Here is a 23,162-nt window from a genome sequence, read left to right on the forward strand (position 1 = left end):
CGGTAACTTTTTATTTTTTATAGTTTTCCATGGATGGAGCAGCGTGACGATTGCTTTTTGCATATCGAGATGACGGGTTTGATGCCATTGTTTTGGGGTAGACATGATGATTACATCGCTTTCTATTGCATTTTTTTGGGGGGGTGGTGAGAAACAAGATGAATATTTAATTTTGATAAATTTGACTTTTTCAGACACATGCCTTTTATTTCTTTATTTTGAGCTTGGGAAATTGGGGGGTGGAATTAAAATTGTAAATTTTTTTTTAACCCATCATCATTGGATCGCTCTTACTATATAAGGCACTAACTTTGGTGTTGCAGTATACAGCGATCGTGGTTTCTTATGAAGACCAGCCTGTGGATGAGCTTTACAGAAGAGCCATCAACAGGCAGCCCATCGACACCCTGCATGGGGTGGAGGGTGATTGGCGCTAGAAAGGATGCACCAGCAGGATCATGTGACAGTGGCATTTAAGCGGTTAAACAGAAGCAACCGGAGCTATCGCCGATCGCTGCTGTTAGATAACGTGGCGGCTGAATAACTCAGCTCTATACACCTGCATCATGGCGGATACATAGACTCATATCAGCACGAAAAGAATGAAGGGGATGTATAGGGTCACTATACTGATGATCTGTCACAGATAACAGATCAGTCAGGGTCACTAATTATTTGCTTGCGGATCTGGTAGTACAGAACATATACTGGGGAACAGCACAGCGCCTCCTGTCCTGTAGTGGCCGTTTTCAGTACTGCAGGTCAGATCACATTCACTCCAATAGGAGCTGAGCTGCAGTACCGAGAACTACCACTAAAGGAAAGGAGGTGCTGTGCTGTTTTCCAAGCAAAGGTCGTCAAAATACAAACACTGGACAACCCCTTTAAGGAGGTCTTGGAGGTTCGGTGTCTGATCCTGATGGGTCTGACGTTAGCATTATTTACAGTGGACATGAGGAAATAATTTCACAGCTATTTTTGAGGGCTGACAGCGATTTATTTCATTTTTGAAGGAGTCAATGTGAAGAAAATGCAGTTTTGACCTTTTTTTTATGACATTTGGGATAATTTCATAGTGGCAGATGGCACCGGCCTGTGCAAAACCACTATATCCTGCCTAGACTGGATGTAACTGGCACAATGTGGACGACCATCACAATGTTTCCATTCAATGACAGCAAACATGTCAGAATAAAGAGGAGAAAACCATAAAAACCATCTGTTGCCCATAGCAACCAATCAGAACGCTGCTTTCATTTTGCATTTGGAAAGCGTCAATCTGATTGGTTCATCAATAGCTCGCAAAAATGACAAGTTCTCAACATAAAATTATCAAACTTTATTGCGTATAAACAGAAAAACAAGCTCTGAGGGTGGATGGTGTTTTGTCAGCTCAGCCTGTCAGGTGTCACCTCTGAGGTAAAGCCGCCCGCGCACAGACACTGACGGCTCGTGACGTCACCGCCAGCACGTGACGCGGGCCGCAGCACGTGACCCCACAGTCCCCGCAGCTGGCGGCTCCGCCCCTCAGATGCCAGGATGCCGCCCGCCGCCTCCTCCCAGCAGCAGCGCGGCCGTTGAAATGTCTGCTCTCGCGAGATGATGCCGGAGCGGACGGCGGCGAGATTTGCGGGCTGGAGTTGCTATTTGTATTGAAGGAGGACGAAGAAAAAAAAAAATAATAATAAATAATCCGGGAAAAAAAAAGACCCCGGAAAAATCGGGACTGGGGGGGCCACCAGGACGATGGCGTCGGGCGACACGCTGTATATCGCCGCCGACGGCTCGGAAATGCCGGCCGAGCTGGTGGAGCTGCACGAGATCGAGGTGGAATCTATCCCGGTGGAGACGATCGAGACGACCGTGGTCGGTGTGGACGACGACGAGGACGATGATGACGACCTCCACCATCACCACCACCATCACCACCAGCCGATGATCGCGCTGCAGCCGCTGGAACCGGACGTGCACCACCACCAGGAGGTGATCCTGGTGCAGACCCGGGAGGAGGTGGTGGGCGGCGATGACTCGGACCTGCGGGCGGACGGCGGCTACGACGACGACCAGATCGTCATCCCGGTGCCGACCCCGAGCGGGGACGATGAGTACATCGAGCAGACGCTGGTGACGGTGGCCGGGAAGAGCTCCGGGGGCGGCGGCCGCAGCGTGAAGAAAGGCGGCAGCGGCAAGAAGAGCAGCAAGAAGAGCGGAGGATACCTGAGCGGAGCCGAGGCCGCGGGCCGCAAATGGGAGCAGAAGCAGGTGCAGATCAAGACGCTGGAGGGCGAGTTCTCCGTCACCATGTGGGCCTCGGGTGAGTGTGCGCGGCGGGAGCCGGGGAGAGCGGGGCCGGCCCGGGGAGCGCGGGGCCGCGGGAGCCGACACCATCCGACGTCTGCTGGGCGCCGCCATGTTCGCTGGACAGTATGGCGGAGCCGAAAAAAACATGGCCGTGTGTGAGAGGGAGAGACTGAGCCGGGGAAGATGGCGGCGGAACATGGCGGCGGCCGAGCGGGAACGAGCGCTGGGAGGAGGCGGAGGCCCGGGACTAGGCCGCAGTGGCGCACTTCATGAGGAGGCGGGGGAGGGGCGGCCGCCATGTCTGATCTCCGGGACCGGCCGCCGTCACTGTAGAGATGTGTGTACCGGGGGCAGGATGTATATGTGTGTATACACCCGGCTATATATATATATATTTATGTGTGTGTGTGTGTACCGGAGGCAGGATGTATATGTGTGTATACACAAGGCTATGTATATATATGTGTGTATACACCCGGCTATGTATATATGTGTGTACCGGGGGCAGGATGTATATGTGTGTATACACCCGGCTATATATATATGTGTGTACCGGAGGCAGGATGTATATGTGTGTATACACCCGGCTATGTATATATATGTGTACCGGGGGCAGGATGTATATGTGTGTATACACCCGGCTATGTATATATGTGTGTACCGGGGGCAGGATGTATATGTGTGTATACACAAGGCTATGTATATATATGTGTGTACCGGGGGCAGGATGTATATGTGTGTATACACCCGGCTATATATATATATATGTGTGTGTGTACCGGAGGCAGGATGTATATGTGTGTATACACAAGGCTATGTATATATATGTGTGTATACACCCGGCTATGTATATATGTGTGTACCGGGGGCAGGATGTATATGTGTGTATACACCCGGCTATATATATATGTGTGTACCGGAGGCAGGATGTATATGTGTGTATACACCCAGCTATGTATATATATGTGTACCGGGGGCAGGATGTATATGTGTGTATACACCCGGCTATGTATATATGTGTGTACCGGGGGCAGGATGTATATGTGTGTATACACCCGGCTATGTATATATATGTGTGTATACACCCGGCTATGTATATATGTGTGTACCGGGGGCAGGATGTATATGTGTGTATACACCCGGCTATATATATATGTGTGTACCGGAGGCAGGATGTATATGTGTGTATACACCCGGCTATGTATATATATATGTGTACCGGGGGCAGGATGTATATGTGTGTATACACCCGGCTATATATATATGTGTGTACCGGAGGCAGGATGTATATGTGTGTATACACCCGGCTATGTATATATATGTGTGTATACACCCGGCTATGTATATATGTGTGTACCGGGGGCAGGATGTATATGTGTGTATACACCCGGCTATATATATATGTGTGTACCGGAGGCAGGATGTTTATGTGTGTATACACCCGGCTATGTATATATATGTGTACCGGGGGCAGGATGTATATGTGTGTATACACCCGGCTATGTATATATGTGTGTACCGGGGGCAGGATGTATATGTGTGTATACACCCGGCTATATATATATGTGTGTACCGGGGGCAGGATGTATATGTGTGTATACACCCGGCTATATATATATGTGTGTACCGGGGGCAGGATGTATATGTGTGTATACACCCGGCTATATATATATATATATATGTGTGTGTGTACCGGGTGGCAGGATGTATATGTGTGTATACACCCGGCTATGTATATATATATATGTGTGTACCGGAGGCAGGATGTATATATGTGTATACACCCGGCTATGTATATATATGTGTACCGGGGGCAGGATGTATATGTGTGTATACACCCGGCTATGTATATATGTGTGTACCGGGGGCAGGATGTATATGTGTGTATACACCCGGCTATATATATATGTGTGTACCGGGGGCAGGATGTATATGTGTGTATACACCCGGCTATATATATATGTGTGTACCGGGGGCAGGATGTATATGTGTGTATACACCCGGCTATATATATATATATATGTGTGTGTGTACCGGAGGCAGGATGTATATATGTGTATACACCCGGCTATGTATATATGTGTGTACCGGGGGCAGGATGTATATGTGTGTATACACCCGGCTATGTATATATGTGTGTACCGGGTGGCAGGATGTATATGTGTGTATACACCCGGCTATGTATATATATGTGTACCGGGTGGCAGGATGTATATGTGTGTATACACCCGGCTATGTATATATATGTGTGTACCGGGTGGCAGGATGTATATGTGTGTATACACCCGGCTATGTATATATATATGTGTGTACCGGGTGGCAGGATGTATATGTGTGTATACACCCGGCTATGTATATATATGTGTGTACCGGGTGGCAGGATGTATATGTGTGTATACACCCGGCTATGTATATATATGTGTGTACCGGGTGGCAGGATGTATATGTGTGTATACACCCGGCTATGTATATATATGTGTGTACCGGGTGGCAGGATGTATATGTGTGTATACACCCGGCTATGTATATATATGTGTGTACCGGGTGGCAGGATGTATATGTGTGTATACACCCGGCTATGTATATATATGTGTGTACCGGGTGGCAGGATGTATATGTGTGTATACACCCGGCTATGTATATATATGTGTGTACCGGGTGGCAGGATGTATATGTGTGTATACACCCGGCTATGTATATATATGTGTGTACCGGGTGGCAGGATGTATATGTGTGTATACACCCGGCTATGTATATATATGTGTACCGGGGGCAGGATGTATATGTGTGTATACACCCGGCTATGTATATATATGTGTACCGGGGGCAGGGTGTATATGTGTGTATACACCCGGCTATGTATATATATGTGTACCGGGGGCAGGATGTATATGTGTGTATACACCCGGCTATATATATATATATGTGTGTGTGTACCGGAGGCAGGATGTATATGTGTGTATACACCCGGCTATGTATATATGTGTGTATACACCCGGCTATGTATATATATGTGTGTACCGGGTGGCAGGATGTATATGTGTGTATACACCCGGCTATGTATATATATGTGTGTACCGGGTGGCAGGATGTATATAATGTATATGTGTGTGTGTGTATACACCCGGCTATGTACAGTGCTGGCCAAAAGTATTGGCACCCCTGCAATTCTGTCAGATAATACTCAGTTTCTTCCCGAAAATGATTGCAATCACAAATTCTTTGGTATTATTCTCTTCATTTAATTTGTCTTCAATGAAAAAAAACACAAAAAGAATTGTCCTAAAGCCAAATTGGATATAATTCCACACCAAACCTAAAAAAGGGGGTGGACAAAAGTATTGGCACTGTTTGAAAAATCATGTGATGCTTCTCTAATTCGTGTAATTAACAGCACCTGTAACTTACCTGTGGCACCCAACAGGTGTTGGCAATAACTAAATCACACTTGCAGCAAGTTAACATGGATTAAAGTTGACTCAACCTCTGTCCTGTGTCCTTGTGTGTACCACATTGAGCATGGAGAAAAGAAAGAAGACCAAAGAACTGTCTGAGGACTTGAGAAACCAAATTGTGAGGAAGCATGAGCAATCTCAAGGCTACAAGTCCATCTCCAAAGACCTGAATGTTCCTGTGTCTTCCGTGCGCAGTGTCATCAAGAAGTGTAAAGCCCATGGCACTGTGGCTAACCTCCCTAGATGTGGATGGAAAATAAAAATTGACGAGAGATTTCAACGCAAGATTGTGCGGATGGTGGATAAAGAACCTCGACTAACATCCAAACAAGTTCAAGCTGCCCTGCAGTCCGAGGGTACAACAGTGTCAACCCGTACTATCCGTCGGCGTCTGAATGAAAAGGGACTGTATGGTAGGATACCCAGGAAGACCCCACTTCTTACCCCAAGACATAAAAAAGCCAGGCTGGAGTTTGCCAAAACTTACCTGAGAAAGCCTAAAACGTTTTGGAAGAATGTTCTCTGGTCAGATGAGACAAAAGTAGAGCTTTTTGGGAAAAAGAATCAACATAGAGTGTACAGGGAAAAAAAAGAGGCATTCAAAGAAAAGAGCACGGTCCCTACAGTCAAACATGGCGGAGGTTCCCTGATGTTTTCGGGTTGCTTTGCTGCCTCTGGCACTGGACTGCTTGACCGTGTGCATGGCATTATGAAGTCTGAAGACTACCAACAAATTTTGCAGCATAATGTAGGGACCAGTGTGAGAAAGTTGGGTCTCCCTCAGAGGTCATGGGTCTTCCAGCAGGACAATGACCCAAAACACACTTCCAAAAGCACTATAAAATGGTTTGCGAGAAAGCACTGGAGACTTCTAAGGTGGCCAGCAATGAGTCCAGACCTGAATCCCATAGAACACCAGTGGAGAGATCTCAAAATGGCAGTTTGGAGAAGGCACCCTTCTAATATCAGGGACCTGGAGCAGTTTGCCAAAGAAGAATGGTCTACAATTCCAGCAGAGCATTGTAAGAAACTCATTGATGGTTACCGGAAGCAGTTGTTCGCAGTTATTTTGGCTAAAGGTTGCGCAACCAAGTATTAGGCTGAGGGTGCCAATACTTTTGTCTGGCCCATTTTTGGAGTTTTGTGTGAAATGATCAATGATTTGATTTTTGCTTCATTCTCTGTATTTTTCCTTGCAAGCAAATTAAATGAAGATAATAATACCAAAGAATTTGTGATTGCAATAATTTTCAGGAAGAAACTGAGTATTATCTGACAGAATTGCAGGAGTGCCAATACTTTTGGCCAGCACTGTATATGTGTGTACCGGGGGCAGGATGTATATGTGTATGTATACACCCGGCTATGTGTATATATATATATATATATATGTGTACCGGGGGCAGGATGTATATGTGTGTATACACCTGGCTATATATATATGTGTGTACTGGGGGCAGGATGTATATGTGTGTATGCACCCGGCTATGTGTATATATATGTGTGTACCGGGGGGCAGGATGTATATGTGTGTATACACCCGGCTATGTATATATGTGTGTACCGGGGGGCAGGATGTATATGTGTGTGTACCGGGGGGCAGGATGTATATGTGTGTATACACCCGGCTATGTATATATGTGTGTACCGGGGGGCAGGATGTATATGTGTGTATACACCCGGCTATATATATATATATATATATATATATGTGTGTGTACCGGGGGGCAGGATGTATATGTGTGTATACACCCGGCTATGTATATATATGTGTACTGGGGGCAGGATGTATATGTGTGTATACACCCGGCTATATATATATATGTGTACCGGGGGCTGGATGTATATGTGTGTATACACCCGGCTATGTATATACAGTGGGTGCAGAAAGTATTCAGACCCCTTTACATTTTTCACTGTTTCATTGCAGCCATTTGGTAAATTCTAAAAAGTTCATTTTTTTCTCATTAAAGTACACTCTGCACCCCATCTTGACTGAAAAAAAAACAAAAATGTAGAAATTTTTGCAAATTTATTAAAAAAGAAAAACTGAAATATCAAAATGGTCATAAGTATTCAGACCCTTTGCTCAGACACTCATATTTAAGTCACATGCTGTCCATTTCCTTGTGATCCTCCTTGAGATGGTTCTACTCCTTCATTGGAGTCCAGCTGTGTTTAATTAAACTGATAGGACTTGACTTGGAAAGGCACACACCTGTCTATATAAGACCTCACAGCTCACAGTGCATGTCAGACCAAATGAGAACCATGAGCTCAAAGGAACTGCCCAAGGAGCTCAGAGATAGAATTGTGGCAAGGCACAGATCTGGCCAAGGTTACAAAATAATTTCTGCATTACTCAAGGTTCCTAAGAGCACAGTGGCCTCCATAATCCTTAAATGGAAGAAGTTTGGGACCACCAGAAGTCTTCCTAGACCTGGCCGTCCAGCCAAACTGAGCAATTGTAGGAGAAGAGCCTTGGTGAGAGAGGTAAAGAAGAACGCCAAGATCACTGTGGCTGAGCTCCAGAGATGCAGTAGGGAGATGGGAGAAAGTTCCACAAAGTTAACTATCACTACAGTCCTCCACCAGTCGTGACTGTATGGCAAAGTGGCCCGACGGAAGCCTCTCCTCAGTGCAAGACATATGAAAGTCCGCATAGAGTTTGCTCAAAAACACATGAAGAACTCCCAGACTATGAGAAATAAGATTCTCTGGTCTGATAAGACGAAGATAGTGCTTAAAATTATCACCAAAAAGTTCTATGTGTGGAGAAAACCAGGCACTGCTCATCACCTGCCCAATACAATCCCAACAGTGAAACATGGTGGTGGCAGCATCATGCTATGGGGGTGTTTTTCAGCTGCAGGGACAGGACGACTGGTTGCAATTGAAGGAAACATGAATGCGGCCAAGTACAGAGATATCCTGGATGAAAACTTCTTCCAGAGTGCTCTGGACCTCAGACTTGGCCGAAGGTTCACCTTCCAACAAGACAATGACCCTAAGCACACAGCTAAAATAACAAAGGAGTGGCTTCAGAACAACTCTGTGACCATTCTTAACTGGCCCAGCCAGAGCCCTGACTTAAACCCAATTGAGCATCTCTGGAGAGACCTGAAAATGTCTGTCCACCAACGTTCACCATCCAACCTGACGGAACTGGAGAGGATCTGCAAGGAAGAATGGCAGAGGATCCCCAAATCCAGGTGTGAAAAACTTCTTGCATGATTCCCAAGAAGACTCATGGATGTACTAGCTCAAAAGGGGGCTTCTACTCAATACTGAGCAAAGGGTCTGAATACTTAAGACATTGTGATATTTCAGTTTTTCTTTTTTAATAAATTTGCAAAAATTTCATCATTTCGGTTTTTTTTCAGTCAAGATGGGGTGCAGAGTGTACTTTAATGAGAAAAAAATAAACTTTTTAGAATTTACCAAATGTCTGCAATGAAACAAAGAGTGAAATATTTAAAAGGGTCTGAATACTTTCCGTACCCACTGTATATATGTACCGGGGGCAGGATGTATATGTGTGTATACACCCGGCTATGTATATATTTGTGTACGGGGGGGCAGGATGTATATGTATACTCCGGCTATATATATATATATATATATATATATATATATATATATATATATATATATATATATGTGTGTACCGGGGGCAGGATGTATATGTGTGTATACACCCGGCTATGTATATATATGTACCGGGGGCAGGATGTATATGTGTGTATACACCCGGCTATGTATATATTTGTGTACGGGGGGGCAGGATGTATATGTGTGTATACTCCGGCTATATATATATATATATATATATATATATATATATATATATATATAGCCGGAGTATACACATCCTGCCCCCGGTACATATATATATATATATATGTGTGTATATGTGTGTGTGTGTGTACCGGGGGCAGGATGTATATAATGTATATGTGTGTATACACCCGGCAATGTGTGTGTATATATATACACATACACATTGCCGGGTGTATATACATTATATACATCCTGCCCCCGGTACACACACATATATATATATATATATATATATATATATATATATATGTGTGTACCGGGGGCAGGATGTATGTGTGTGTATACACCCGGCTATATATATGTGTACCGGGGGCAGGATGTATATGTGTGTATACACTCGACTATATATATGTGTACCGGGGGCAGGATGTATATGTGTGTATACACCCGGCTATGTATATATATGTGTACCGGGGGCAGGATGTATATGTGTGTATACACCCGGCTATGTATATATGTGTACCGGGGGCAAGATGTATATAATGTATATGTGTGTATACACCCAGCTATATGTGTGTGTATATATGTGTGTGTGTGTGTGTGTGTGTGTGTGTGTGTGTGTGTGTGTGGCACCCCTGCAATTCTGTCAGATAATACTCAGTTTCTTCCTGAAAATGATTGCAATCACAAATTCTTTGGTATTATTATCTTCATTTAATTTGCTTGCAAGGAAAAAACACAGAGAATGAAGCAAAAATCAAATCATTGATCATTTCACACAAAACTCCAAAAAAGGGCCGGACAAAAGTATTGGCACCCTCAGCCTAATACTTGGTTGCACAACCTTTAGCCAAAATAACTGCGAACAACTGCTTCTGGTAACCATCAATGAGTTTCTTACAATGCTCTGCTGGAATTGTAGACCATTCTTCTTTGGCAAACTGCTCCAGGTCCCTGATATTTGAAGGGTGCCTTCTCCAAACTGCCATTTTGAGATCTCTCCACAGGTGTTCTATGGGATTCAGGTCTGGACTCATTGCTGGCCACCTTAGAAGTCTCCAGTGCTTTTTCGCAAACCATTTTATAGTGCTTTGGGAAGTGTGTTTTGGGTCATTGTCCTGCTGGAAGACCCATGACCTCTGAGGGAGACCCAGCTTTTTCACACTGGGCCCTACATTATGCTGCAAAATTTGTTGGTAGTCTTCAGACTTCATAATGCCATGCACACGGTCAAGCAGTCCAGTGCCAGAGGCAGCAAAGCAACCCGAAAACATCAGGGAACCTCCGCCATGTTTGACTGTAGGGACCATGTTCTTTTCTTTGAATGCCTCTTTTTTTTCCCTGTACACTCTATGTTGATTCTTTTTCCCAAAAAGCTCTACTTTTGTCTCATCTGACCAGAGAACATTCTTCCAAAACGTTTTAGGCTTTCTCAGGTAAGTTTTGGCAAACTCCAGCCTGGCTTTTTTATGTCTTGGGGTAAGAAGTGGGGTCTTCCTGGGTATCCTAGTATACAGTCCCTTTTCATTTAGACGCCGACGGATAGTACGGGTTGACACTGTTGTACCCTCGGACTGCAGGGCAGCTTGAACTTGTTTGGATGTTAGTCGAGTTTCTTTATCCACTATCCGCACCATCCGTTGAAATCTCTCGTCAATTTTTCTTTTCTGTCCACATCTAGGGAGGTTAGCCACAGTGCCATGGGCTTTACACTTCTTGATGACACTGCGCACGGAAGACACAGGAACATTCAGGTCTTTGGAGATGGACTTGTAGCCTTGAGATTGCTCATGCTTCCTCACAATTTGGTTTCTCAAGTCCTCAGACAGTTCTTTGGTCTTCTTTCTTTTCTCCATGCTCAATGTGGTACACACAAGGACACACGACAGAGGTTGAGTCAACTTTAATCCATGTTAACTTGCTGCAAGTGTGATTTAGTTATTGCCAACACCTGTTGGGTGCCACAGGTAAGTTACAGGTGCTGTTAATTACACGAATTAGAGAAGCATCACATGATTTTTCAAACAGTGCCAATACTTTTGTCCACCCCCTTTTTTAGGTTTGGTGTGGAATTATATCCAATTTGGCTTTAGGACAATTCTTTTTGTGTTTTTTTTCATTGAAGACAAATTAAATGAAGAGAATAATACCAAAGAATTTGTGATTGCAATCATTTTCAGGAAGAAACTGAGTATTATCTGACAGAATTGCAGGGGTGCCAATACTTTTGGCCAGCACTGTATGTACCGGGGGCAGGGTGTATATAATGTATATGTGTGTAAACACCCAGATATATATATGTGTACCGGGGGCAGGATGTATGTAATGTACAGAACAGACCAAAAGTTTGGCCACACCTTCTCATTTAAAGATTTTTCTGTATTTTCAGGACTATGAAAATTGTACATTCACACTGACTGTTAGAATTTGTATTATGGCAAGAAAAAAGCAGCTAAGTAAAGAAAAACTAGTGGCCATCATTACTTTAAGAAATGAAGGTCAGTCAGTCTGAAAAATTGGGCAAACTTTGAAAGTGTCCCCAAGTGCAGTTGCAAAAACCATCAAGCGCTACAAAGAAACTGGCTCACATGAGGACCGCCCCAGGAAAGGAAGACCAAGAGTCACCTCTGCTTCTGAGGATAAGTTTATCCGAGTCACCAGCCTCAGAAATCGCAGGTTAACAGCAGCTCAGATTACAGACCAGGTCAATGCCACACAGAGTTCTAGCAGCAGACACATCTCTTCAACAACTGTTAAGAGGAGACTTTGTGTAGCAGGCCTTCATGGTAAAATAGCTGCTAGGAAACCACTGCTAAGGACAGGCAACAAGCAGAAGAGACTTGTTTGGGCTAAAGAACACAAGGAATGGACATTAGACCAGTGGAAATCTGTGCTTTGGTCTGATGAGTCCAAATTTGAGCTCTTTGGTTCCAACCACCGTGTCTTTGTGCGACGCAGAAAAGGTGAACGGATGGACTCTACATGCCTGGTTCCCACCGTGAAGCATGGAGGAGGAGGTGTGATGGTGTGGGGGTGCTTTGCTGGTGACACTGTTGGGGATTTATTCAAAATTGAAGGCATACTGAACCAGCATGGCTACCACAGCATCTTGCAGCGGCATGCTATTCCATCCGGTTTGCGTTTAGTTGGACCATCATTTATTTTTCAACAGGACAATGACCCCAAACACACCTCCAGGCTGTGTAAGGGCTATTTGACCAAGAAGGAGAGTGATGGGGTGCTACACCAGATGACCTGGCCTCCACAGTCACCAGACCTGAACGCAATCGAGATGGTTTGGGGTGAGCTGGACCGCAGAGTGACGGCAAAAGGGCCAACAAGTGTTAAGCATCTCTGGGAACTCCTTCAAGATTGTTGGAAGACCATTTCCGATGACTACCTCTTGAAGCTCATCAAGAGAATGCCAAGAGTGTGCAAAGCAGTCATCAAAGCAAAAGGTGGCTACTTTGAAGAACCTAGAATATAAGACATATTTTCAGTTGTTTCACACTTTTTTGTTAAGTATATAATTCCACATGTGTTAATTCATAGTTTTGCTGCCTTCAGTGTGAATGTACAATTTTCATAGTCATGAAAATACAGAAAAATCTTTAAATGAGACGGTGTGTCCAAACTTTTGGTCTGTACTGTGTATATAATATATATTGCACACTGGGTACAGAGCAGTATATATACAGTGGGGATAATAAGTATTTGATACACTGCTGATTCTGCACATTTTCCCACCGACAAAGAATGGAGAGGTCTGTATTTTTTTATCGTAGGTACACTTCACCTATGAGGGACAGAATCTAAAAATAAAAAACGGAAAATCCCTTTGTATGATTGTTACATATTGAATTTGCATTTTATTGCATGAAATAAGTATTTGATACAATAGAAAAACAGACCTTAATATTTGGTGCAGAAACCTTTGTTTGCAATTACATAGGTCAAACGTTTCCTGTAGTTCTTGACCAGGTTTGCACACAATGCAGCAGGGATTTTGGCCCACTCCTCCATACAGATCTTCTCCAGATCTTTCAGGTTTCGGGGCTGTCGCTGGACAACATTGAGTTTCAGCTCCCTCCAAAGATTTTCTGTTGGGTTCAGGTCTGGAGACTGGCTAGGCCACTCCAGCACCTTGAAATGCTTCTTATGGAGCCACTCCTTAGTTGCCCTGACTGTGTGTTTCATGACAATTGTCATGCTGGAAGACCCAACCATGACCCATCTTCAATGCTCTTACCGAGGAGAGAAGGTTGATGGCCTAAATCTCGCGATACATGATCCCATCCATCCTCCCTTTAATAAGGTGCTCCCTGTGCCCTTGTCAGAAAAGCATCTGCAAAATATGAAGTTTTCCCCCACCATGCTTCACAGTTGGGGCGGTGTTCTTGGGGTTGTACTCATCCTTCTCCTCCAAACACAGAGAGTGGAGTTGATACCAAAAAGTTCTATTTTGGTCTCATCTGACCACAACATTCTCCCATGTCTCCTCTGGATCATCCAGATGGTGTGTTCAAATGCGTTTTGTTTTTTAGCTCTGACCGGATCTGCGGGAAAAAAATCGAGGCATGCTGAATTCAGATCACACCCACCCATATAAGTCTATGGGTGCGTGTGAAACGTTACACTGCACTCAGATATCACCAGAGTGCAGTGTGATTCCTGCCGACGCCATCAACAGAGGAGATGTAGAAATAATTTCTCCTCCGCAGCTGTCCTGTGATCCTCTCATACGAGAGGATCGGAGCACACAGTACAGACATTCGGCTCCCGCTCGCAGCAGAGCAGGAGCCGATTGTCAATAGCATATCGCATCCGATGCGCTCACATCAGATGTGATACGTTAGTGTGTCTCCTTCCTAACGGTAATTTTTGAGACTGGTACCAGCTCTCTTCTGGTCATTGACCAAGTCCTCCCGTGTAGTTCTGGGCTACTTCCTGACCTTTCTCAGAATCATCCTTGCACTTCAAGGTGAGATCTTGCATGGAGCCCCAGATCGAGGAAGATTGACAGTCATAGTGTTTCTTCCATTTTCTAATAATTGTGCCAACAGTTGTTCCTTCTCACCAAGCTGCTTGCCTATTGTCCTGTAGGCCATCCCAGCCTTGTGCAGGTCTACAATTTTGTCCCTGGTGTCCTTAGACAGCTGTTTGGTCTTGGCCCTGGTGGAGAGGCTGGAGTGTGATCCATTGTGTGGACAGGTGTCTCTTATACAGGTAACGAGTTCAAACAGGTGCAATTAATACAGGTAATGAGTGTAAGAAGCCCTCCTGCTCTGCAGAAAAATTAACAGGTCTGTGAGAGCCTGAATTCTTGCTGGTTGGTAGGTGATCAGATACTTATTTCATGCAATAAAATACAATTTAATTATTTAAAAATCATACAATGTGATTTTCTAGTTTTTCTCTTTAGATTCTGTCTCCTACAGGTGAAGTGACCTACAATAAAAACTACAAACCTCTCCATTCTCTGTAGGTGGGAAAACTTGGAAAATCGTCAGTGTATCAAATACTTATTTTCTTCAGTGTATGTATGTGTGCTTGTGTATACACTGAATACAGAGCTGTGTATGTAGATATATACAGTTGAAACCAGAAGTTTCCATATACTATATAAAAAGACACATCTGCATGTTTTTCTCAATATCTGACATGAAATCGGAATAAACCTTTACCACTTTAGGTCAATTAGGATTACCATAATTTTTCATATTTACCAAATGCCAGAATAATGAGAGAGAGAGAGAGAGAATGTTTTAAGGCATTTTTATTACTTATCGCACAGTCAAAAGTTTACGTACACTAAGATTACTATGCCTTTAAACAATTCTGGACTGCTCATATGATGTCATGTGTTTGGAAGCTTCTGATTGGTAAGATTGTGTCAATAACCTGAGTGAAACAAGTACTGTATCAACATGGGCTGAAAGGCCACTCTGCCAGGAAGAAGCTAATACTCCAAAAGAAACATGAAAAAGCCAGATTAATGTTTGCAAATGCACACAGGAACAAAGACCTTAATTTTTGGAGACATGTCTTGTGGTCTGATGAAACTAAAATTGACCTTTTTGGGCATAATGACCATCGTTACATTTGGAGGAAAAAGGCAGAAGCTCTGAAGAATAAGAACACCATCCCAACTGAAACATGATGGTGGCAGCATCATGTTGTGGGGTTGTTTTGCTGCGGAAGGGACTGGTGCACTTCACAAAATAGATGGCATCATGAGAAAAGAAGATTATGTGGCAATACTGAAGCAACATCTCAAGACATCAGCCAGGAAGTTAAAGCTTGGGCGTAAATGGGTCTTCCAAATGGACAATGACCCGAAGCATACTACCAAAATGGTAACAAAGTGGTAGTAAATGTTTTGTAAATGTTTTGGAGTGGCCATCACAAAGCCCTGATCTCAATCCTATTGAATATTTATGGGCAAAGCTGAAAAGGCTGCGAGCAAGGCGACCTACAAACCTGGATCAATTACACCAGTATTGTCAGGAGGAATGGGCCCAATTTCCAACCAACTATTGTGAGAAGCTTGTGGAAGGATATCCCAAACGTTTCACCCAAGTCATCCAGTTTAAGGGCAATGGTACCAAATACTGATGAAATGGATGGAAACTTTTCACTTTGCAGTAAGTAATAAAAATGCCTTAAAATTCTCTCTCTCATTACTCCGACATTTTGCAAATATTAAAAATGATGGTAATCCTAGTTTACCTAAAATGGGAAAGGTTTATTTTGATTTCATGTCAGATATTGAGAAAAACCTGCAGATGTGTCTTTTTATTTAGTGTATTGAAACTTTCAACTGTGTATGTATGTGTATACACACACTACAGAGCAGTTTATAACTTTACTCATTGTAGCGCTACACCTACCATGCTCCTGACACCAATGAAACCTTGTGTCGATATTAAGAAATATATATATATTATATATTTGTGTGTCGAGTCGACTTATTTACGTTGTTTTTGAACTGAAAGCAGAAATGAGATGCCCGTGACATGTTCAGCCCTGCCACATCTGTATGGAGGTTTCTGTATCTGTACCTTGTATACTAGTCCCATTTCCAGGGCACGGACCGATCTGATGTCTGCGGGGGGGAGCGGTGGGGGGCTTTGTGTGCGCTCATGTTCAGCGTGTAACATGTAGTAAATGCATGGTAGTCACCACAGCTCCCAGCATGCCATGTAAGTTAAGGTGTCCGTCCATATAAGTCAGAGTGATATCGGCCAGACTTCCTGATCATCTGTTGGCCCTGACTCTCCCTCGGTAGTAGGGGAAGAAGGATCAGGCATGTCTACTGTTAACATGCCCAATCCTTTGTCTCCATATGGTCCGTACTGAGAGGCCGCTGCCCCCGAGCTGACAATCTATATGGCTGTGGACTGTCCCCGGCTCATTACATTTCCGGCATTGGCTTATGCCCTTTGTATTGTCCTGGTCATATGATTGTGGTAGGAATGACGGACCCTCCATATCTCCTGAGAGTGAGTGGGCTTTATTCTTGGGGGGGGGGGGGGGGGTGCTTTGTGCTTACACCACATTAACAGTCCTGTGGCTGCAACGAAAGCCCCCTGATGATTAGTCCTCTGTGCGGTGGTGGGCGGCACTGGGAAACTTTACACTATTGTGTCACACTGATATTCAGGTACTTTGTCTGGAGCGGTTATGTCGCTGTATGTGTTACAGCTTTGCATGGTGTGTACTATCTGGCGGCACAATATGAGAGCTGTCAGTCTCCAGTATTATGCCTATATAGACTGAGCACTACAGCGGAATACAGTGCTGGGAAAGTCACTGTGTAGCTGGTTGTGCGGCCTTTATTTTCCAGTTCTTGGTGCGGCAGATGGGGTATAATTCTGCTTGCCAAGTGCGATGACATTGTGTCACCCCTGTGCCGCCATGTACATGAGTGGAGGCCTGAGCTCTGTGTGTGCAGACAGCGGTGACTGACGGCTGTGACCTCCCTTACAAATAATGTCGTACTCGGCAGTCCTTGTTTTCTGTGAGCGGCCATAGACTGACTGCAGCGGGGAAGAAGTAAAGGCTGGCAAGGATCCGAACCTCTGAGACATGCTGGTAGGAAGGGTCCAGCCTCCCGTGAGCTCGGATCTGGGGTCCGGACAGCCCTGTACTATGGACGTACAGGCACTCTGCTGAACCCTAGATGTGGCTGAGCAGCTAGGTGCATTGTTTCTGCCCATAATGAGCCCCCCGCTGATCTGGGTGGGGGTCCCAGGGCTCGGATCTCCACCGGTGACAATGACAGACTTGTCTCTGTGTGATTTGATAGCTCCTCTATAAAGGACACTGATACTTGATGAACTGAAGTATAAACTTTCGCTTTGGACGCCGCAGACGGGGGAGGGGATGTGAATGTTGACATCCTGACAGCCATAATGTTTAGTGTTGATGGATGCGGCGTCCTGTATTATCTGTATGTGAGGGCACGTTTGGTCAGGCAGGGGGTCTCTTCTTCTCACGGCTCGCTGTCCTCCGAGCTGTGGATCGTGGTGACAGGTGACTTCTCCAGATGAACGAGTTGTACATCAAGACCTTGGAATTATCCGGTTCTTCTTCTGCTTCCTTCCAGATGATAAGAAGGACATTGACCATGAGACGGTGGTGGAGGAACAGATTATTGGAGAGAACTCTCCACCCGATTACTCCGAGTACATGACGGGAAAGAAACTCCCACCTGGTGGGATACCAGGCATCGACCTTTCTGATCCCAAGCAGCTGGCGGAATTTGCAAGGTAATAAAATCTCCATCTTTATAAGGACAAGGAGTAAACGGTGCCCCTTAAAAGTGGCAGATTGTGCAAGTAATCTGCATCAGTGGCTCCATGATTTCCTGAGACCAATACAGGCAATTCTTAAGAGTCACAGTTTGGATAATAGAAGACTTAGGATGATTGCTCCTTTTAATGGTTGTGATTGAATCCCTGCTTCTACCCTGACCATGTGCAATGCACTTTTTTTTTTATTAAAGAATGAAGCCAAGAAAAATCAAAGAAGATGATGCTCCGAGGACGATTGCGTGTCCCCATAAGGTGAGCTTGGACCCCCCCTCCCCGGCACCCCAGAGAGGCAACATGGCATTCTGCATTGAACGACTGCAACAATTTACTGCACAAATCATCCACGTGAGGCAGATAAATCCGCTCAGAATTTAGGACACGTTGCAGCTCGTCAGTTCAGCAGCAAATGATTCACGTTTTTCCATTGCAGAATTCTCCCACGTACCACTGGCGATATCCGCAGGGGAACGTATCTGATGTGTCAGTCTCTACCCTTACAGCGGAATAAGCTGCACATTAGTGGGTTTTGGGGTTTAGTTGGGGTTTAGTTGCAGTACTGATCGTGGGTAAAAAATGCTCTTTTAGAATTTGTGCACACGACCTAAGACGAGGCGTTTAGCTTAGTGTCCGGTTACATGGTCTATAGACAGAACCTCTTTAGTGGTTACCTTTAATGTCACATGTGTTTGGGTTTTTCTAGAGGAAATATGCGCTGCTGATCTGGGGGTGTGCATTCATCCTGAGACCCCCCTCAAGGAACTCTCATGTCACCTGTCTGAGCAGGCTCACGGGGTGTTGTGTGGGCTCAATATGGGGTGTATGGGTCTGTACAACGCTCTGCGCTTGGTCATGCAGGAGCAGCGCGCTTCAGAGCAGTGATTCCAGCAATCATTGGGGGTCTCTGGATCTGGACCCCCACCTAATGACAGCACAATTCAGTCTATCATGTGATATAATAGGTAACCTTTAATCACACGTGCAGCTTTGTCTCCTGGAAGGACTTGACTCTGAGCGGTTAAAGGGACGGGCAGCGATCACTCTGGACGGCAGTGAGTGCAGGTCTGGCCTTTTCACAGCACACACAGGTTAGGGTCATTCCGGGGGCTCAGCGAACAGTGATCTAATGTCTATAGCCGCCCCAACTTACTAAACTATTTTCTATTTCAGGGATGTACGAAAATGTTCAGGGATAACTCCGCCATGAGGAAACACTTACATACACATGGTCCACGGGTACATGTCTGCGCCGAATGTGGAAAAGCCTTTGTCGAAAGCTCGAAACTCAAGAGACACCAGCTGGTTCATACCGGCGAGAAACCATTTCAGGTAGGATCCGGGCCTGTTATATATAAAGTCATAGGTCTTTTATACATGCTGCATTATAGTGGCAGTGAAAGAGGCATCTGCTTTTTTGACAATTAGGCTGTGTGCCCACGTAGCGTTTTTCAAGCATTTATGCTGCGGATTTTCCGCAGCGGAAACGCTTGTTAAACGCTAGGTAATCCGCACCCCATGGTCCCCAAGGGGATTCCGCATGTTCTATGCACATGCTGTGGATTTTTCCGCAGCGTTTATGCTGCGTACAAAAATCCGCAGCATGTCATTTAATTTTGCGGAAGCGCAGCGGAACTCCCGCCATTGACTTGCATTGAGACGCATAGAAACCGTGACTGTACATTTTTACAAGCGGCTTCTATGCGTCTCTATGTGCGGATGGTACCCAGTTCTGGAGGAGAGGAGACTCTCATCCAGACCTGGGTACCATTGTACCTGTAAAAAAAAGAATAAAATAATAAATAAAGTTTATACTCACCTTTCCGAAGGCTTCTCTCTGAATGCCGGCAGCGCTGAAGGACCGCAGGCCCTTCACCGCTCTGTCTCGCGATATGCCGGCAGCCGGGAACCAGCCAGGAACGAGCGCTGCAGCCACGCCGGGGCCTCGGGGGTGAGTATAGCTTTATTTGTTTTAATTTTTACGGTCACACTGTATAAATCCATGCTGTTTGCATGGATTTATATAGTGTGACCTAGTTGTCAAGCACTTTCCAAGTGATGCTAAAATCGCCTGGAAAGCGCTTGTCAATCTGCATGCGGAAACGCATGTGGATCCGCATGTATTCTGCAGGAAAAACGCATGCACAATCTGCATGCGTTTTTTCTGCCAGGGAGATGCAGAAATTTTCTGCTTCATTTCTGCATCGTGGGCACATAGCCTTAATTTGTTCGACAAATCCCCTGAAAATAAGCGGAGAGCCAGTGTTCAATTACACTGCAGCACCCCCACAGGGAAAACCAAGTATTGCAAGGTGTCCACTTAGTCATAGCAGACAATGTAATGGACGTGAGGGAAGCGCTCTCTGTCATTGTCAGGTGCATTTTTCAGGATTTTGCTGTCAGTTCAGATCTGTGGTGTGATCCTTGTTCTTTGTCCTCTTCTTTCCAGTGCACATTTGAAGGCTGTGGAAAGCGATTCTCATTGGACTTCAATTTGCGCACCCACGTGCGGATTCACACCGGCGACCGACCCTACGTGTGCCCATTTGACGGCTGCAACAAGAAATTCGCCCAGTCGACCAATCTGAAATCTCACATTTTAACACACGCCAAAGCCAAAAATAACCAGTAACCCTTCACGAACGGAAAGACGTCTTTAGCCCGCGGCGGAAGCAGCATCTTTGCAGGCGTATGCCAGAAATATGCCTCCTTTCCCTATGTACATGAATTCCAGGGATCCATTTTAAACGAAGCCGCCTACTCACCTGAGACAATTTTGATAAAAGAAAAAAGTACTGTAGTACGGAAACGACTCCACAATCCAGTGCTCACGACACTCGGTTTTCCCACTTTCCAGTTTTCAAGTGTATTTTGTAAAGTGCCCTCCCTTCCCACCGGTCAGGAGAGACCTGTCTCATATTTACATCCAGACCTTTCCACCACTTCGGACGTCCCGTTCTGATTTTTTTTTTTTTTTTTTTCTATATATATATTATTATTATTTTATTTTTATTTTTTTTTAAGTGTGCATATTGTACACTTTTTTTTGGGCGGGGAGGGGATATGCTTAGTATTGTTATGTGATTTAATTCTGGAGGTTGATATTTTATTTTTGCTTGCAGTAGATTTTCTTTAAAAGAATGGACACTTACTGTACTAAATGCATACTTTAAAAGTATTTTTTTCCCTGTAAAAAAAAAAAAAAAAAAGTTTAAAAAAAAGAGAAAAAAATTGAAAAGGAAAAAAAACAACAAACTCTTTATAATAGGTTTTGTTTTGGAATCTTTATTTTTGTTGTATATTTCTTTTTTTTTCTTTTTAGATGTTGACACCATTTTTTGTATAATTGTACCCGTATATCGCTGTATTGAAATCATGTAGCACCGATATAGTAGACGTGATTTAAGCTAGTGTTAATTCGATCCATTTTAGTCACTTTTTGGGGAGGGGAGTGGGTGGTTGAGGGATGGGGGGGCGGTGGGATGATGGGGGTTATACTGCCAGTCAATCATTGTTTCTTTTTTTTTTTTTTTTTGTTAGGTTGGTTACAGAAACTGGTGCTCAGTCGTAGAATGTATAGATCCCCCCCACCCACACACACACCCATCCCCCATGGTTTTAGTTTGGCCAATGAGCTGGGAACGGATAGAACTGACCGGGGCATCAAGTAGCAGATGCCCCTGAAAACAAATTTGAGCCCCCAAAAAATCTTTTTAAATTATTATTTTTTTTTTATCCCCCTTAAAGGGTCCTATTAGACGTGTCCAAGTGGTCTGCACTGCTCGTCCTGCGCCCTATAGTAGCTGTTGATGAATGGTAGGTTTATAACACAGAATTGCTGTCTATCCACGATTACCCCGATGTACAGAAGTAATGGATCCGCAGCAGCCTGCGGCGGTGATCCCCCGACCTTAGTGTTATTCAGGGAGCAGCTGCATGGAGATCTCTGCATGAAGTTGTGCCTGTCCCATCCCCACTCCTCCTCCGCCATGATCTTCTCGCGACCTGCGGGAGGGCGGTCTGACCCGCGGGAGCCTCCTGATGACTGGATACTTGGGTTGATCGGAATTGTTGGTCACGAGTTTCCTACCTGTGTTATCTTCCACCAGGCGTACTTTTTGTATTTTAATACTGTAAATACATTTATTTCCCAAAAATAACCTTTGTTTCTATATTATTATTTTTTTATTTTTTAGCCAGCCCGGGTTATATCGGGGCCAGTACATGTTGTGGATGCTATGTCTTTCTTCTTCTACTCTTTATCTTTCTAGGTATTATCAAAAATGATGATAATCCGGCTATTGCTTACTGTTATCGCATCAGTCAAGCATTACTGTTCTCATTTCTGCGCCCTAGAAATAACATCTTGGACTTGTAGGTTTGGGACTGTGCTCATATATCCTGCAGTGCTTCATTATGGGGGGAGCACAGGAACCAATGCACCCCACACCCCCCTAAAGAAGGTTAAGAGGAAGAGATTTCATGGGGAGTCCTATAGAGGTTAAAGGGCTATTCCCACATCAACCATTTATCATATATGCAGGATATCTCGTATACGTATAAAATGAGGGGTCCCAGCAATGGGGTCTGCACCTGTCATGAGAAAGGAACACTGTTGCCCACCGCTATCCCTAGGTAGGTGGTCAGATTTTTAATGGGAATTGAGACCCTCTCTCCACTAGAAGGAAACAAATAAGGTTTCTAGTGAGTGACAGCAAGCAGAGATCTTGCAAATGAGTCTTGCTTACTGGGCGGCTACTGCTGTATTCAGGTGGAGAGTAAATGGAGGGGTCGCCACAGCGCTACGTACGTACAG

The 23,162-nt window shown here is 44.6% G+C and overlaps 1 protein-coding gene across 1 annotated transcript; it reads left to right on the forward strand.

The window, feature by feature from the left end:
- The first annotated feature begins 1,498 nt into the window (after nucleotides 1–1,498).
- YY1 (YY1 transcription factor) lies at nucleotides 1,499–22,506 on the forward strand. Its single transcript, XM_073638434.1, has 5 exons — nucleotides 1,499–2,314; nucleotides 18,145–18,307; nucleotides 18,544–18,604; nucleotides 19,520–19,678; nucleotides 20,796–22,506. The coding sequence occupies exons 1-5, from the start codon at nucleotides 1,747–1,749 to the stop codon at nucleotides 20,976–20,978; spliced, it is 1,134 nt and encodes a 377-aa protein (XP_073494535.1). The 5' UTR covers nucleotides 1,499–1,746; the 3' UTR covers nucleotides 20,979–22,506.
- Nucleotides 22,507–23,162: the final 656 nt, after the last annotated feature.

The sequence above is a fragment of the Phyllobates terribilis genome, unplaced genomic scaffold, assembly GCF_046119375.1.
Source record: "Phyllobates terribilis strain yellow unplaced genomic scaffold, ASM4611937v1 Scaffold_7__3_contigs__length_470593459, whole genome shotgun sequence".
Taxonomy (NCBI): domain Eukaryota; kingdom Metazoa; phylum Chordata; class Amphibia; order Anura; family Dendrobatidae; genus Phyllobates; species Phyllobates terribilis.

Excerpts from the sequence above, each read along its gene's own strand:
- YY1 (XM_073638434.1), top strand. The coding sequence starts at position 1,747 with ATGGCGTCGGGCGACACGCTGTATATCGCCGCCGACGGCTCGGAAATG. Across the intron at positions 18,308-18,543 it reads CAGCTGGCGGAATTTGCAAG|AATGAAGCCAAGAAAAATCA; the intron begins GTAATAAAATCT and ends TTTTTATTAAAG. Across the intron at positions 19,679-20,795 it reads CCGGCGAGAAACCATTTCAG|TGCACATTTGAAGGCTGTGG; the intron begins GTAGGATCCGGG and ends TCTTCTTTCCAG.